This window comes from Scyliorhinus torazame, chromosome 19 (assembly GCF_047496885.1).
Source record: "Scyliorhinus torazame isolate Kashiwa2021f chromosome 19, sScyTor2.1, whole genome shotgun sequence".
NCBI lineage: Eukaryota > Metazoa > Chordata > Chondrichthyes > Carcharhiniformes > Scyliorhinidae > Scyliorhinus > Scyliorhinus torazame.
This window is the reverse complement of record NC_092725.1, coordinates 139,790,981-139,808,413: the sequence shown is the minus strand read 5'-3', so window position 1 is coordinate 139,808,413 and position 17,433 is coordinate 139,790,981. Positions and strand designations below refer to the sequence as shown.

The 17,433-nt window shown below is 56.4% G+C and overlaps 2 protein-coding genes across 5 annotated transcripts; one reads left to right on the top strand and one right to left on the bottom strand.

Annotated features, from left to right (window-relative positions):
- Positions 1–998: 998 nt before the first annotated feature.
- On the bottom strand, positions 999–7,062 carry LOC140396556 (THAP domain-containing protein 5-like). Of its 2 annotated transcripts, none has more exons than XM_072485309.1 (3): positions 6,942–7,062; positions 3,127–3,319; positions 999–3,028 (listed from the first exon to the last, which is right to left on the bottom strand). In XM_072485309.1, the coding sequence occupies exons 1-3, from the start codon at positions 7,025–7,027 to the stop codon at positions 2,528–2,530; spliced, it is 780 nt and encodes a 259-aa protein (XP_072341410.1). In that variant the 5' UTR covers positions 7,028–7,062; the 3' UTR covers positions 999–2,527. The 2 variants fall into 2 exon arrangements, with proteins under 2 accessions (XP_072341410.1, XP_072341411.1); XM_072485310.1 differs by lacking the exon at positions 6,942–7,062 and adding an exon at positions 6,388–6,914.
- Positions 7,063–7,107: 45 nt separating this feature from the next.
- LOC140396557 (dnaJ homolog subfamily B member 9-like) lies at positions 7,108–17,227 on the top strand. Of its 3 annotated transcripts, none has more exons than XM_072485311.1 (3): positions 7,108–7,221; positions 13,727–13,955; positions 15,380–17,227. In XM_072485311.1, the coding sequence occupies exons 2-3, from the start codon at positions 13,739–13,741 to the stop codon at positions 15,817–15,819; spliced, it is 657 nt and encodes a 218-aa protein (XP_072341412.1). In that variant the 5' UTR covers positions 7,108–7,221; positions 13,727–13,738; the 3' UTR covers positions 15,820–17,227. The 3 variants fall into 3 exon arrangements, with proteins under 3 accessions (XP_072341412.1, XP_072341415.1, XP_072341413.1); XM_072485314.1 differs by having other exon boundaries at positions 7,152–7,217; XM_072485312.1 differs by lacking the exon at positions 7,108–7,221 and adding an exon at positions 7,228–7,250.
- The last annotated feature ends 206 nt before the right edge of the window (positions 17,228–17,433 follow it).

The window sequence follows — 17,433 nt, the reverse complement described above, 5'->3', positions numbered from 1 at the left end:
CCCGTGTATTAAAGGTACTACGGTAAATCCCTGCCTGCTGGCTCCTCCCAGCAGGCGGCGTATAAAAGTGTGTGCTCTCCTGCGCTGCTCTCATTCTGGTACCAGCTGCAGGAGGCACAGCATCTTGTGCAATAAAGCCTCGATTCCCGTCTCGTGGTAATTGACAGTACATCAATGGTAAACCATTTCGGACAGAGATCAGGAGACATTTCTTCACACAAAGAGTGGTAAGCCTGTGGAATTCATTACCACAGGAAGTAGTTGATGCTAAAACTTCGAATATATTCAAGAGGCAGCTGGATATAGCACTTGGGGAGAATGGGATCAAAGGCTATGGGGAGAAAGCAGGATTAGGCTATTGAGTTGGATGATCAGCCATGATGGTGATGAATGGCGGAGCAGGCTCGAAGGGCCAAAAGGCCTCCTCCTGCTCCTATCTTCTATGTATTTAGTACATGAAAATAAAAGAAAAAGAAAATTAATAATAGGGCAACACAAGGTACACAATGTAGATTAGTGATAATGTTAGAATTAAATTTTAAAAGATTGGTACGATTATAAGAGATGTAAAAAGAGGATCAGTTTGGGAGCTCCGGCTCCATCTTGGAAATCAGCCCTTTTGAGAGACTTTAAAAAAAAATTCAGAGTACCCAATTCATTTTTTCAAATTAAGGGGCAATTTAGCGTGGCCAATCCACCTAGCCTGCACATCTTTGGGTTGTGGGGGTGACACCCACGCAAACACGGGGAGAATGTGCAAACTCCACACGGACAGTGACCCAGAGCCGGGATCGAACCTGGGACCTCAGCGCCGTGAGGCAGCAGGGCTAACCCACTGCGCCACCGTGCTGCCGGTTCTGAGAGACTTCTGTCGTGAATCCGATCCAGTGCAAGGGAATCTGTGATATTCCGTGTGAGCAGGGAAAGTAACTGCCAATCAGATTTATGTATCCTTCCTGAGACTTGCAAACTGTAAACCAAGAAGTATAAATAAGATGTAAATAATAATAATCTTTATTAGTGTCACAAGTAGGCTTACATTGACACTGCAATGAAGTTACTGTGAAAAGCCCCTAGTCGCCATATTCCGGCACCTGTTCGGGTACACTGAGGGAGAATTCAGAATGTCCAAATTACCTAACAAGCGGGACTTGTGGGAGGAAACCGGAGCACCCAGAGGAAACCCACGCAGACACGGGGAGAACGTACAGACTCCGCACAGACAGTGACCCAAGCCGGGATTCGAACTCAGGTCCCTGGCGCTGTGAAGCAACAGTGCTAACCACTGTGCTACCGTGTCGCTCAAAAGGGCCAGAGTCGTAAAGCAGCAGGTGGTCTGACTTAGCTAAAGACATCTGCAGTTGTTCCAATACATGATTTAAGCTGTTCAAGCAGTTTATTTAGCTGGTAGCTGCTTGGAAGTCAGGGGATAAAGCCAGACCTACACCTCAAGTAGGATAAATGCAACATCTATCATTCATGGAGCAGCCTGCAGTTCGGAGCTGGTATTCAGTACAAGGCAAAGTTGGTAATGGAGCAGGTTTGTTTAGTTGGAATTGAAAGGAAGACTTCTTCAGTAATCCACTCAGTGAAAGGCAGTAAACCTTGCTGCAATTCTGGAAGTAATCAGCTTGGCTGCAGTTTGAAACCGTAGCCGCAGGCTATAGAAGACCAAGGGCGTTTCCTGATGTTTTAAGCCATTGAGCAGGAGTCACGGGGAGGCTAGTGCTTGAAGTCTGGAATCTAGAGATGTTAGGTTTTAACAGAAAATTGGAGGGTGATTTGGCAATAAACTAATGGAAGGATCCCCATTAAATCTTTAACGTTGGCGTAGTGGTTCCCAACCAGTGTGCCATGGCACAAGGGTGTGCCGTGAAGATCCCACCCAAGTGTGCCGCGAAAAAAGATTCAAAATTTGTGTAATTAAACTAGAACTAACCGTTGTCTTTTGCTGTGTGATTGGCATCTCCAGTACCAGATGAATCCTGGGGCCCCCCCTGGCATGCGCTGGTTGGGAGAGTGCCGCACGTGCATGGTTTAGATGTTTTATGTTGGGGAGGCCCATGCCCAAAGGGACTTGGAGCTGAAGACAAAGGTCCCCATACGCAAAAACACAAAAAGTGACCAATAACCCTGGGAGAACCGAGAGAGACAGGGAGGGGTTGAAAAAGAAACAGGAGAGAGGACAGGGAGAAGTTAAAACAAAGTTCCCAGTAAGGGAAGACGGCAAAGGAAAAGGTGTGCCTCAAAATGTTATAGTATAGAGGCGTGACATGACATATAAACGATGGGGAACCACTACCCTGGATAATAGCTGGAACACTGAAATCAGGGCGAGTTCCAGAGAGCTGGAATATATCTTTTGGGTTGGAAAAGCCCATGAACTTTGTGAGATAAGGGAACTCTTGGTAGGGGGTGGAGGGGAAAGAGGAGGAAAAAGGAGAATTGAATTTGTAACATGTCTTTATGAGCTATCGTGTTAAGTTTTTTTTTTTTCTTTTTTCTTTCTAAAATTTAAAGTCCCCAATTATTTTTTTCCAATTAAGGGGCAATTTAGCTGCTCAATCAGGTTTTCCATTCTCTTCAGCTTTGCCGCGGTCCCCTCCTCCTGTTTCTGCAGCTTTTTTATCTTCTGCTGTAACCTGAAAATCTTTTCCCAAAGCTGGGCCTTGCCAGTATCCTGTCTACAATACGAATGTTCAACTTGCAGAACTTCAGTGACCAGGGGCAGTTGACCGTTCAATAACTGGTTCACTTCGAGCTCTTTTATCATTGTGAAGGGCTCAGTTGATGTGTCTTGAAAAGTTTGTTCTGGATTTCCGACAGACTGAGACGATGCAACGTCACCTTCTGAACTCCTTTGGGGTTGCCCATCACACTCTGCATCGGGGACTGACGATTCTGATCTTTCACTAGTTGTTATTGCATCTGTTTCAGCCGTAGGACCAAATATTTCCAGATGTGTTTCGGATTTCTCTCGCGGGAAAACATTTTTCCTACGAATATATCGAGAACACAGTTTCTTCTTCTGAAAGATAAAAAGTTTGGGGTTTCTGATTTGACAAACTGAACATTTATTTATTTATAATGTCCCCAAACCTATTTTGAAATAAGGTTTAATCTTACCTGTTGATGGTTTGGAAATGAGAAGACGGTTGGTATAGCATGCGTTTTCAAATAACAGATTCCCCAGCGCCATTCAAATGAATCTGCAGTAAAATGGTCACTACAAATGCATTGATGCTTAGTAGGCAACCAGTTGTCCCGTTTCATATTTTTGATCCATTTGTGAAGTCTTTCTTTGTTTTCCAGTGGAAACCTTTATTAAAGAGAAAATAAAATGTGTTTGCTACACTCTTGGTTTACCCATGCTGTATTATGAAGGGACGATGCTTTAAAACTGAGACGAGAAGGAATGTCTTCAGCCAGTGGTTGGTGAATCTGTGGAACTCTTTGCCGCAGGAGACTGTGCAGGCCAAGTTATTGAATGCCTTTAAGACAGAGATAGATAGGTTCTTGATTAATAAGGGGATCAGGGGGCGGCATGGTGGCACAGTGGTTAGCACTGCTGCCTCACGGCGGCGAGGATCCGGGTTCAGTTCCGGCCCCGGGTCACTGTCCGTGTGGAGTTTGCACATTCTCCCCGTGTTTGCAATGGGTCTCGCCCCCACATCCCAAAAGGATGTGCAGGGTAACTGGATTGGACACACTACATTGCCCCTTAATTGGAAAAAAGAATTGGGTACTCTAAATTTATTTAAAAAAATAAGGGGATCAGGGGTTACGGGAAGGTGAATGGGGATGAGAAACATATCAGCCATGATCGAATGGTGGAGCAATCCGATGGGTCAAATGGCCCAATTCTGCTCCTATACCGTATGGTCTTACTCGTGAACTGCTACTCATGCTGATGACTAACAGCCTCATAGATTCACCTATGTTTAAAAGATAATTCTGAACCTATTTGTTTAAGTTAAGGTTAGGTTAGGGCTCAGTGTTAGGGCTGGTAAATAGTTAATGAACACAATTGTATTTGTAAAAGATTGAATTTTAAAATCAGGATGAAATACAAGATGATCAGAGGATTGGATAGGGTGGACATTTTCCTCGGATGGTGATGGTTAGCACGAGGGGACATAGCTTTAAATTGAGGGGAGATAGATATAGGACAGATGTCAGAGGTAGGTTCTTTACTCAGAAAGTAGTAAGGGTGTGGAATTCCCTGCCTGCAACAGTAGTGGACTCGCCAACACTAAGCGCATTCAAATGGTCATTGGATAGACATATGGACGATAAGGGAATAGTGTAGATGGGCTTTAGAGTGGTTTCACAGGTCGGCGCAACATCGAGGGCCGAAAGGCCTGTACTGCGCTGTAATGTTCTATGTTCTAGGATCACAGAAATACGAATTCTACTTTCATGTATATGAATTCAAGGTTAGGTAAATATACTAATATTATTTCATAGAATTTACAGTGCAGGAGGCCATTCGGCCCTTCGAGTCTGCACCGGTTCTTGGAAAGAGCACCCTACCAAAGGTCCACATCTCCACCCTATCCCCATAACCCAGTAACCCCACCCAACACTAAGTGCAATTTTGGACACTATGGGCAATTTAGCATGGCCAATCCACCTAACCCCCACATCTTTGGACTGTGGGAGGAAACCCACGCACACACGGGGAGAATGTGCAGACTCCGCACAGACAGTGACCCAAGCCGGGAATCGAACCTGGGACCTTGGAGCTGTGAAGCAATTGTGCTATTCACAATGCTACCGTGCTGCACGTAGTTGACCTTAGCAACAAAGTCTAACATTAATTTTACATACTCCGTGCAATTTACTGTTGCGTTTCATTCTTCAAAATTCAAAGACATCTACGGATAGGTGTGCAGGTGAACGATCGGCTACAACAAGAACACTCCTTTCTCTTCCTGGCCTCACTGGAAGAATACTTGGACAAAGCCAGAGACACAAGGAAGCTGCCAACTTCTGTGTAACATTATCCCAGTTTGAGCTACCTCCTTCTTTAAATGGGGATGGATAAATGGAGAGTGGTGTACAAATGGAACATTAGATTTTATTAAGAAATGTATATTTATTGCAGTGAATCCTGGCAAATAAAGTTAAGATCACAAATTTTCCCCACCCGTCTTCTATTAGGTTTATCTTCTGTAAAAGCTCCTTTATGTAGATTTAAGATTTTGGGCACAGAAGGAAAAGGTTAAGGACTGTTTCTGAACTTGGACGTAGACCAAAGAGCAGCAGCCACAATACTCAATGAATACAGTGAATGGATTACTATAAAAAGAGTACAACAAGATTGTCTTCTGTCTCCACATTTGCATGGCAGCACAGTGGTTAGCACTGGTGCTTCAGAGCTCCAGGGTCCCAGGTTCGATTCTCGGCTTGGGTCAGTCTGTGTAGAGTTTGCACGTTCTCTCCGTGGGTTTCCTCCGGGTGCTCCGGTTTCCTCCCACAAGTCCCGAAAGACGTGCTGTTAGGTGAATTGGACATTCTGAATTCTCCCTCTGTGTACCCGAACAGGCGCTGGAATGTTGCGACTAGGGAATTTTCACAGTAACTTCATTGCAGTGTTAATGTCAGCCTGCTTGTGACAATAATTAAAAAGATAGATACCTTTCTAAAAAGATAGTTACCTTTCTAAAGAATAAAGGGATTCGGGGATATGGTGTACGGGCCAGAAAGTAGAGCTGAGTCCACAAAGATCAGCCTTGATCTCACTGAATGGCAGAGCAGGCTCGAGGGGCCAGATGGCCTACTCCTGTTCCTAGTTCTTATTCTTATCTTATATAGATTATGATGATTTTCAACCTTAACAGTGAAATGGCTACAAAACATGGTGCAAGCAGGTTCAATTGAGGCATTAACAAGGGATTAAGACTGTTGTTTGAAAAGGAAGAATCTGCAGGGTTATTGGGAGAAGTCAGGAATGTGGCACTAAGTAAATTGCCCAATCAGAGAGCTGGTGCTGACACAACAGGCCGAATAGCCTCCTGCACTGTAAAAACGCAATGATGCTTATAGTTTATACTCCCCCCGCCCCGTGTCTCCTTGCCACGGTCCAAAGATGTGCAGGTTAGGTGGATTGGACATGCTAAATTGCCCTTTAAGTGTCGCAAGGTGTGCAGGTTAGGTGGGGTTACAGGGAGTGGGTCTAGGTAGGGTGCTCCTTTGGAGGGTTGACGAGATGGGCCGAATGGCCTCCTTCTGCAGTCTAGCGATTCCATGATGATTCAATGCTATTCGCTAGTGTAGCAATACTTTGGATTGAACTGGAAAGCTCAATTCATTGAGATTCATCTTTACCTTGCTATTCCAATGTGCTTTACAATAATAATTTTTTTATTGTCACAGTAAACTTACATTAACACTGCAACAGGGCTAAATCGCCGGCTTTGAAAGCAGACCAAGGCAGGCCAGCAGCACGGTTCGATTCCCCTACCAGCCTCCCCGAACAGGCGCTGGAATGTGGCGACTAGGGGCTTTTCACAGTAACTTCATTTGAAGCCTACTTGTGACAATAAGTGATTTTCATTTTTCATTTCATGAAGTTATTGTGAAAATCCCCTCGTCGCCACATTCTGGCGCCTGTTCAGGTACACAGAGGGGGAAGTCAGAACGTCCAATTCACCCGACAGCGCGTCTTTCGGGACTGTGGGAGAAAACCGGAGCACCCGGAGGAAACTCACGCAGACACGGGGAGAACGTGCAGACTCCGCACGGACAGTGACCAAGCCGGGAATCGAACCCGGGGCCCTGGCGCTGTGAAGCAGCGGTGCTAACCCCTGTGTCACCCAGAGGGCGGGATACTGGGGTCCGGGTCCGGGCCCTCTCTCCCGGGGCTGGCTCGGACTAACGCCGCCGGCAGCGCTGCTGCTTTGTGAGCCGGGGCCTGCTCGGTGTCCCTCGCTACTCACGGGTAGAAGCCCAGCTTGCGGCGGCTGTCGGAGGAGGAGCGGCCGCTGCGGCCGGAGCAGCCCGAGGCGGCACAGTACCGGGGCATTCCGGGGGCCGCGCAGGCGCACGGGGAAACAGCGGCGCCGCGCAGGCGCACGGGGAAACAGCGGCGCCGCGCAGGCGCACGTCCACAGGAAGTGAGGTCACTGCGTTTCCAAGCGGGCAGGGGACATGTCGCGGATGCAGCCAATCAGCGAGTGATTCGTGTGAAGCGGGTTCGAGACACAAACAGCCCGGTGGGTGAGTGAAGGAACGGGTGAGGGAACGAGGTAGGGAATGAGGGAGGGGGCGAGGTAGGGAATGAGGGAGGGGGCGAGGTAGGGAATGAGGGAGGGGGCGAGGTAGGGAATGAGGGAGGGGGCGAGGTAGGGAATGAGGGAGGGGGCGAGGTAGGGAATGAGGGAGGGGGCGAGGTAGGGGGCGAAGGGAATGAGGGAGGGGGCGAAGGGAATGAGGGAGGGGGCGAAGGGAATGAGGGAGGGGGCGAAGGGAATGAGGGAGGGGGCGAAGGGAATGAGGGAGGGGGCGAAGGGAATGAGGGAGGGGGCGAAGGGAATGAGGGAGGGGGCGAAGGGAATGAGGGAGGGGGCGAAGGGAATGAGGGAGGGGGCGAAGGGAATGAGGGAGGGGGCGAAGGGAATGAGGGAGGGGGCGAAGGGAATGAGGGAGGGGGCGAAGGGAATGAGGGAGGGGGCGAAGGGAATGAGGGAGGGGGCGAGGGGAGGGAGGGGGCGGTGTTGAAGGGAGTGAGGGAACGAGGGAGGGGGCGAGGTAGGGAATGAAGAAGGGATGAGGGAGAGGGCGAGGGAATGTGGGAGGGGGCGAGGGAATGTGGGAGGGGGCGAGGGAATGTGGGAGGGGGCGAGGGAATGTGGGAGGGGGCGAGGGAATGTGGGAGGGGGCGAGGGAATGTGGGAGGGGGCGAGGGAATGTGGGAGGGGGCGAGGGAATGTGGGAGGGGGCGAGGGAATGTGGGAGGGGGCGAGGGAGTGTGGGCGGGGGCGAGGGAGTGTGGGCGGGGGCGAGGGAGTGTGGGCGGGGGCGAGGGAATGTGGGCGGGGGCGAGGGAATGTGGGCGGGGGCGAGGGAGTGTGGGCGGGGGGCGAGGGAATGTGGGCGGGGGCGAGGGAATGTGGGCGGGGGCGAGGGAATGTGGGCGGGGGGCGAGGGAATGTGGGCGGGGGCGAGGGAATGTGGGCGGGGGCGAGGGAATGTGGGCGGGGGCGAGGGAATGTGGGCTGGGGGCGAGGGAATGTGGGCGGGGGCGAGGGAATGTGGGCGGGGGGCGAGGGAATGTGGGCGGGGGCGAGGGAATGTGGGCGGGGGCGAGGGAATGTGGGCGGGGGCGAGGGAATGTGGGCGGGGGCGAGGGAATGTGGGCGGGGGCGAGGGAATGTGGGCGGGGGCGAGGGAGGGGGCGGGGGCGAGGGAGGGAGGGGGCGAGGGAGGGGGCGAGGGAGGGGGCGAGGAGGGGGCGAGGGAGGGGGGCGAGGGAGGGAGGGGGCGAGGGAGGGGGCGAGGGAGGGAGGGGGCGAGGGAGGGAGGGGGCGAGGGAGGGGGCGAGGGAGGGAGGGGGCGAGGGAGGGGGCGAGGGAGGGGGCGAGGGAGGGGGCGAGGGGGGGAGGGGGGGAGGGGGGCGAGGAGGGGGCGAGGGAGGGAGGGGCGAGGGAGGGAGGGGGCGAGGGAGGGAGGGGGCGAGGGAGGGAGGGAGGGGCGAGGGGGCGAGGGAGGGGGCGAGGGAATGAGGGAGGGAGGGGGCGAGGGAATGAGGGAGGGAGGGGGCGAGGGAATGAGGGAGGGAGGGGGCGAGGGAATGAGGGAGGGAGGGAGGGGGCGAGGGAATGAGGGAGGGAGGGGGCGAGGGAATGAGGGAGGGAGGGGGCGAGGGAATGAGGGAGGGAGGGGGCGAGGGAATGAGGGAGGGAGGGGGCGAGGGAATGAGGGAGGGAGGGGCGAGGGAATGAGGGAGGGAGGGGGCGAGGGAATGAGGGAGGGGGCGAGGGAATGAGGGAGGGAGGGAGGGGCGAGGGGGCGAGGGAGGGAGGGGGCGAGGGAGGGGAGGGGGCGAGGGAGGGAGGGGGCGAGGGAATGAAGGGAGGGAGGGAGGGGGCGAGGGAGGAGGGAGGGGGCGAGGGAATGAGGGAGGGAGGGAGGGGGCGAGGGAATGAGGAGGGAGGGAGGGAGGGAGGGGGCGAGGGAATGAGGGAGGGAGGGAGGGGGGGGGGCGAGGGATTGAGGGGGACGGGGAAGCAGAAGAGAGGAGGGGAGGGGAAGAGGGAGAGGAGGGAGGGGGGGGCGAGGAGGAGGGGGGGCGAGGGAGGAGGGGGGGGAAAGGGAGGGAGGGAGGGGGGGGGGCGAGGGAGGGGGAGGAGGGAGGGCGAGGGAGGGAGGAGGGGGGGGCGAGGAGGAGGGAGGAGAGGGAGGGGCAGGGGGGGCGAGAGTATGAAGGGGGGGTGACGAGTAAGTAAGGGGAGGGGGAGGCGAGGGAGAGGGGGGGGGCGAGGAAGGGAGGGGGGGGGCGAGGAGGGAGGGGGGGGGCGAAGGAGGGAAGGGGAGGGCGAGGGAGGAGGGGGGAGGAGAGAGAGGAATGAGGGGGGGCTAGGGTAGGGAGGGGCGGAGGGAGAGGGGAGGGGGGGGGGGGAGTGGAGAGGGAGGGGGGCGGAGAATAAGGAGGGGGAAGGCGAGGAGGGGGGGGGGGGCGGGCGAGGAAGGGAGGAGGGGGGGCGAGGGAGGGAGGGAGGGAGGGGGGGGCGAGGGAGGGAGGGGGCGAGGGGGGAGGGGGGGGCGAGGGAGGGAGGGGGGGAGGCGAGGGAGGGAGGAGGGGGGGCGAGTGAGGGAGGAGGGGGCGGGAGAGGGGCGAGGGAGGGAGAGAGGGGGGGCGAGGGAGGGAGGGGGGGGGCGAGGGAGGGAGGGGGGGGGGGCGAGGGAGGGAGGGGGGGGGGGCGAGGGAGGGAGGGGGGGGGCGAGGGAGGGGGGGGGGGAGGGAGGGAGGGGGGGGCGAGGGAGGGGGGGGGGGGCGAGGGAGGGAGGGGGGGCGAGGGAGGGAGGGGGGGGCGAGGGAGGGAGGGGGGGGCGAGGGAGGGAGGGGGGGGGCGAGGGAGGGAGGGGGGGGCGAGGAGGGAGGGGGGGGGCGAGGGAGGGGGGGGGGGGCGAGGGAGGGGGGGGGGGCGAGGGAGGGAGGAGGGGGGCGAGGGGGGGAGGGGAGGGAGGGGGGGGGCGAGGGAGGGGGGAGGGAGGGGGCGAGGGAGGGGGGGGGCGAGGGAGGGGGGGGGGCGAGGGAGGGGGGGGGGAGGGTGGGAGGAGGGGGGGGCGGAGGAGGGAGGGAGGGGGGGGCGAGGGAGGAGGGGGGGCGAGGGAGGGAGGGAGGGGGGGGCGAGGGAGGGAGGGAGGGAGGGAGGGGGGGGCGAGGGAGGGAGGGGGGGGGGCGAGGGAGGGAGGGGGGGGGCGAGGGAGGGAGGGAGGGGGGGGCGAGGAGGGAGGAGGGGGGGCGAGGAGGGAGGGGGGGGCGAGGGAGGAGGGGGGGGGGCGAGGGAGGGAGGAGGGGGGGGGGCGAGGGAGGGAGGAGGGGGGGGGGGGCGAGGGAGGGAGGAGGGGGGGGCCAGGGAGGGAGGAGGGGGGCGAGGGAGGGAGGGGGGGGGCCAGGAGGGAGGGGCAGGGGGGAGGAGGGGGGAGGGAGGGGGGGCGGGCAAAGGAGGGAGGGGGGGGCGAGGGAGGGAGGGAGGGGGGGGCGAGGGAGGGAGGGAGGGGGAGGGGCGAGGGAGGAGGGAGGGAGGGGGGGCGAGGGAGGAGGGAGGGGGGGGCGAGGGAGGGAGGGAGGGGGGGGGCGAGGGAGGGAGGGGGGGGGCGAGGGAGGAGGGAGGGGGGGGGCGAGGGAGGGAGGGAGGGGGGGGGCGAGGGAGGGAGGGAGGGGGGGGGGGCGAGGGAGGGAGGGAGGGGGGGGGCGAGGGAGGGAGGGAGGGGGGGGGCGAGGGAGGGAGGGAGGGGGGGGGCGAGGGGAGGAGGGAGGGGGGGGCGAGGAGGAGGGAGGGGGGGGCGAGGGAGGGAGGAGGGGGGGCGAGGGAGGGAGGAGGGGGGCGAGGGAGGGAGGAGGGGGGGCGAGGGAGGGAGGAGGGGGGGCGAGGGAGGGAGGAGGGGGGGCGAGGGAGGGAGGAGGGGGGGCGAGGGAGGGAGGAGGGGGAGGGAGGGAGGGAGGGAGGCGGGGGCGAGGGAGGGAGGAGGGGGGGCGAGGGAGGGAGGAGGGGGAGGCGAGGGGGGCGAGGGAGGGAGGAGGGGGGGGCGAGGGAGGGAGGAGGGGGGGCGAGGGAGGGAGGAGGGGGGGCGAGGGAGGGAGGAGGGGGGCGAGGGAGGGAGGAGGGGGGCGAGGGAGGGAGGAGGGGGGAGGGAGGGAGGGAGGGAGGCGGGGGCGAGGGAGGAGGAGGGGGGGGCGAGGGGAGGGAGGAGGGGAGGCGAGGGGGGGCGAGGGAGGGAGGAGGGGGGGGCGAGGGAGGGAGGAGGGGGGGGGCGAGGGAGGGAGGAGGGGGGGGCGAGGGAGGGAGGGGGGGGCGAGGGAGGGGGGGGGGCGAGGGAGGGAGGGGGGGGCGAGGGAGGGAGGAGGGGGGGCGAGGGAGGGAGGAGGGGGGGCGAGGGAGGGAGGAGGGGGGGCGAGGGAGGGAGGGGGGGGGGGCGAGGGAGGGAGGGGGGGGGCGAGGGGCGGGGGCGAGGGAGGGAGGGGGGGGCGAGGGAGGGAGGGGGGGGCGAGGGAGGCAGGGGGGGGGGGCGAGGGAGGCACGAGGGGGGGGGGGCGAGGGAGGGAGGGGGGGGGGGCGAGGGAGGGAGGAGGGGGGGCGAGGGAGGGAGGAGGGGGGGCGAGGGAGGGAGGAGGGGGGGCGAGGGAGGGAGGAGGGGGGGGCGAGGGGCGGGGGCGAGAGGGAGGGAGGAGGGGGGGCGAGGGAGGGAGGAGGGGGGCGAGGGAGGGAGGAGGGGGGGGCGAGGGGCGGGGGCGAGAGGGAGGGGGGGCGAGGGAGGGAGGGGGGGGCGAGGGAGGGAGGAGGGGGGGGCGAGGGAGGGAGGGGGGGGCGAGGGAGGGAGGAGGGGGGGGCGAGGAGGGAGGAGGGGGGGGCGAGGAGGGAGGATGGGGAGGGGGGGCGAGGAGGAGGAGGGGGGGGGCGAGGGAGGGAGGGGGGGGCGAGGGAGGGAGGAGGGGGGGGGCGAGGGAGGGAGGGGGGGGCGAGGGAGGGAGGGGGGGGCGAGGGAGGGGGGGGGGGCGAGGGAGGGGGGGGGGGCGAGGGAGGGAGGGGGGGGCGAGGGAGGGAGGAGGGGGGGCGAGGGGGGAGGGGGGGCGAGGGGGAGGGGGGGGCGAGGGAGGAGGGGGGGGCGAGGGGGAGGGGGGGGCGAGGGGGAGGGGGGGCGAGGGGGAGGGGGGGCGAGGGAGGGAGGGGGGGGCGAGGGAATGAGGGAGAGGGTGAGGGGGGCAGCGAGGGAGGGAGGGGCGAGGGAATGAGGGAGGGAGGGGGCGAGGGAATGAGGGGGTGAGGGAATAGGGAGGGGGCAGCGGGGGAATGAGGGAGGGAGGCAGCGAGGGAATGAGGGGAGGGAGGCAGCGAGCGAGGGAGGTGTTGAAGGGAATGAGGGAACGAGGGAGGGGTGAGGGAGAATGAGGGAGGGGGCGAGGTAGGGAATGAAGGAGGGGATGAGATGGGGAATGAGGGAGGGGCGAGGGAGGGGGCGATGGAATGAGGAGGGAGGGGCGAGGGAATGAGGAGGGAGGGGGCGAGGGAATGAGGGGGCAGCGAGGGAGGGGGCGAGGGAATGAGGGGGGCAGCGAGGGAGGGGGCGCTGGAATGAGGAGGGAGGGGCGAGGGAATGAGGGGGGCAGCGAGGGAGGGGGCGATGGAATGAGGAGGGAGGGGGCGAGGGAATGAGGGGGGGCAGCGAGGGAGGAGGCGAGGGAGGGACGAGGTAGGGAATGAAGGAGGGGGTGAGGGAGGGAATGAGGGTGAGGGAGGGAATGAAGGAGGGGGAGGGGGCAAGGAAGGGGATGAGGGAGGGGGTGAGGGAATGAGGGGTTGTGGGTGAGGAGTGTGGGAGAGGGGATGAGGAAAGGGAGGGAGAGGGAATGAGGGAGGGAGAGGGTGAATGATGGAGGGAGAGGGGGTGAGGGAGGGAGATGGAGAGTGAAAATGAAATGAAAATCGCTTATTGTCACAAGTAGGCTTCAATGAAGTTACTGTGAAAAGCCCCTAGTCGCCACATTCCGGCGCCTGTTCGGGGAGGCTGTTAGGGGAAGTGAGGGAGGGGTGTGGGAGTGAGGGAGAAAGACGGTGGGAGTGAGGGAGAGGGTGGTTGGGAGTGAGGGAATAAGAGGGGGGGAGTGAGGTAGGGGGGAATGAGTGAGGGTGGGGAAGTGATGAGTGAGGGAGGGAGTGAGCAAGGGGGAATGAAGGACACAGCCCGGTGAGCGAGGGGGAATGGGGGACACAGCCCGGTGAGCGAAGGGGAATGGGGGACACAGCCTGGTGAGGGAGGGGGTGAGCTACTAAGCCCCGTGAGCGGGGAGGGGGAATGTGGGACACAGCCTGGTGAGTGAAGGAGGGGGTGAGCTACTAAGCCTCGTGAGCGAGGGAGGGGGAATGTGGGACACAGCCCGGTGAGTGAGGGAAATTACAGGCCCCACTGAACAGGATCTCTGTGTTTCAATGTGTACTTGAAATATTGAATTACGTGTGTTTTTTAAAAATATAACAAACCTCTTATTTGTGTTTTATAGGAAACCTTCGCAATGGCAGCGACACATTCTGTTTTTGCTTTTGCTGTCTGTTTTTTAATGATATCTGAATTTATACTGGCAAAGAAGGATTATTATGAAGTTTTGGGTGTGCCAAAAAATTCATCTGACCGTCAAATCAAGAAGGCTTTTCACAAGCTTGCCATGAAATATCACCCAGATAAAAATAAAAGTCCAGATGCAGAGGCAAAGTTTAGGGAAATTGCTGAAGGTGGGTGTGTTAAACATCTATATGTGGTTCTTTTAATGTACTTCAAACTTTTCAGCAATCTGGTTGCACGTTTTGTACTTTCTAGTCATTGGAAACATTGCAACCATCATCTTTAGCTCTTACCAGAAACTGTGTAGCTTTGGCAACAAATCCACCCTTTCTCTAGCCACAATCTCAAGCCACACCAGACCTTTCCCAACTTTAGCTTCTTTCTTCACTGGAGCTGAGCTCCATTCGAAAAGCAGCTTGTTTCCACGGTTGTAATATCTCCCATCATTACCCTGTCTCACCTCTCTGCTGCTAAACCTCCCTTCCGGGCCACGGTCATCCCTCGGTTTGAATACTCTCCTGGCCTGTTTTCTTTCTTCATCCTTTGTGAACTGCTGTCCACCTGCTGCTTGTAGCTATCTCACACCAGGCAGGGCCTGCTTACCTTTCACTGCTGGCCTGGCTGACCTACATTTATTTCTGGTCCCCCAGTGCTTGCAATTTAAAATGATCATCCTTGCGTCTTTGAGTTAAAAAGCATGATCTACCGGCCACCCAAAAGGCAGCGCAGCGCTGCCGGTGAATAATGGGAGACTCCACTCCCGGGGTCTACACGGCTCGCTATGCCTCGCGTGATCTAACGCGATCTAGCAAGACATTGCGATGTGAAGTCTGCCCATTGTGGGCGGGATCTGCCAAATCTGCATATTAAAACGGAGACAGCTGATCTCAATTTAATATGCAGTTCCCTACCCCCTTCGCCTTGGAGACCTCTGGCGAGTGCTGTTCAATGCTGGTCTCCACAAACTGGGACCAGGCAGAATGGCACTTCCAGGGGATTGGCAGCCCCAGGGGCATGCCCTCTGGGCAGGGTGACACCTCTGGTGCCAGCCTGCACTGCCAAGATGCCCAGGTGGCTCTGGCAGGGGCACTGCCAAGGTGTCAGGCTGGCATTGTTCACATGGTGGTGATCTGGCCGGGGTATGCACTAGGCAGGTGTGGAGGAGGGGGCCTTTGTACTGAGTTTGTGCTTGAGGGGAGTTTGTGGGTTGTGTCAGGAGCTCGAGAGATCTCTTGCTACACTGGGGAGTTTTGGCAAGCGGAGCTCCTCAATGGCCTCGGCCGTGCATTCCCCGCTGAGGCCCCGTATCTAACCGGATGGGCGTTAGATAGCAGGGTGTTTCCCGGCGCTGCGAGTGTTTGGAAACACGGATAAACATGCTCATTATGGGACTCTGTTCCCGTTTGGTTAGATTGGGCCCTAAATAAATGGTTCTGCTAGTCTTTTTAACACCCTCCTTAAAACCCACATCTTTGACCAATATTTTGACCTGATATTGTTTCCTCGGGTGCATTTTCCCCTTTTTTCTGTTATCGGAGGAACATAAATGTAACTTGTCATTTTCTGCTTTGTAAAACTTGTTTTTCTTTTGCAGCCTATGAGGTCCTTTCAGATGAAAAGAAAAGGAAAGAATACGATCACACGGGACATCAGTTTTTCAATGCAGGCAGCGGTAGCCATCACGCACATTCTTTCAATTTCAACTTTGATGACTTCCTTAAAGATTTTGACTTTGATTTTGGCCACAGGGCACATCACAAGAAACATTTTGACAGTCACTTCAGGGCACACCAGGAGGCACACAATGCACACAGATTTTCCTTTGGAGATGGACAGTTTCCATTTGGAGGAGGGCTGTTTGATGACGTGTTTGAAGACATGGAAAAGATGTTCTCGTTCAGCAGCTTCGGCAGCACGCACAAACACACAGTGAGAACTGAGAAGTTTCAAAACTCCGGGAAGCAGCATTGCAAGACTGTTACACAGCGCAGGGGAAACATGGTGACCACATACACAGACTGTTCAGTGCCGTAGACTTCCAAAATATACATAATTGTAACAGCACGGTTTAATTGTGGCCTGTTTTCCAGGCAGAAGTGTCAAGAGAGGCAATATCTGAGCTGACTTGCACAAAAAATATAATGCTTTCCTGTGAGTCTTTGTGTACCTTCTAGAAATTTATCGGGTGCAATGGGCTAATTCCAGCTAGAAACTGTTCTTAGCCTTTGCAGTAAGCATTTTCTAGTTTAGTAATTCCAAGCATACGTTGTTTAATAAATATAAAGCAATAGTAAAAATAATTGATGCATGAGCTAGCAGACGAGGCAGCAGGTTTAAATGAAATAATGGTGAAACAGGTTATTCTGTAACAAATACTGCATTTGTTTAATCTCAATATATGGAATGGTTTTAATTTTGGTTTGAGGACAGATCTTGTAATGTCTAATGAAGGTAGAGTGCTGTGCTCTAATAGCTTAACCTTGTTACTAGCTGATTTATCGTTTCCTTATTAGGATCTATGCAGTGTCCGAGAATCCACAATTCAGCTTTAACAGTATCACTGCTGAGCCCAGGCCTTATTTAATGCTTTTGTTTCTGTTGAAATATCTTTAAGACTTGCATCAATTATTGTGTTGCTCAGGCACTCTGGACTTTGGCCTTTGAAACAAAATCTAGTGAAGCGGCGTGCCCTGTAAGGATTGGCCTCAAGTTTGAATCTGAACCATAAACTTGTATGTTTTTGTGCTGGTGTGGAGAATCACAACATTTAATTAAAATTTGCTAACTTCAATGTGCGAGGTGTGATAGGAGTGTGTAAATAACATTTCTAAGAGCCTAATTCTTGCAAAGCTCCTCAAAGTGCAGGCCGCATAATTCCTTTCGGTGCTAAACAAAAGTTGATTTTTTAAAAATCTAGCGCTTTGAGTTTAATTTACGAGCTATCCCCAAACTGCCTTGGGTTGAGTGATAACGATGATACAAAGATATTTACGAAATGCTTTGCGTAATTACCAAAACGTACTTTTGGAAAGTGTGATCGATGAGGAAAAGCAGCAAGACCCCACTCTCTTCCTTTTTAGGCTTCTGCAATATTCAGTAGCTGACATTTGAAAAGCCTAACAAAAATGAAGTGCTTTCTACATGACAATGATCGATTGTTCTTCGCTAACCTGTGCTCGTGATATTCGGCAAACCTGCACCTTTCATATGCCATGTGATATTTTTGTTGTGTTGTGATTTTTGTTTTGTTGCCATATGTCTCTCCCATGTCTTTTGATCAGTGTACAGAATGGGTAAAAATCTGATTACCTCATTTCATTGTCTTGAAAATCGCAGGTGAATAGCTGCGTACTGTCAAATGTGCAATATTATTGTACAGTCTTCTCTCTGCATTACAGGTGTTGTGTAGACTCCAATAGTTTATTAAAATTTATGAAATCTGTGTCCAAACAGCATTTTTTAAACAAATCTAGTTGCTAAAACTCGGTTATTAAAATGAACGATTTTCCCTTAGTTCTTAACAAAGTCAGATTGTGGGTTTTTTTCCCCAAAACTTTGTGCAGCAGGGGAATCATGTTACTGTGCAAGGTCATTTCTTCTGGCCTGTGTGTGAGAGGCAGCATGGTTTTGTGAAGGGGAGGTCATGTC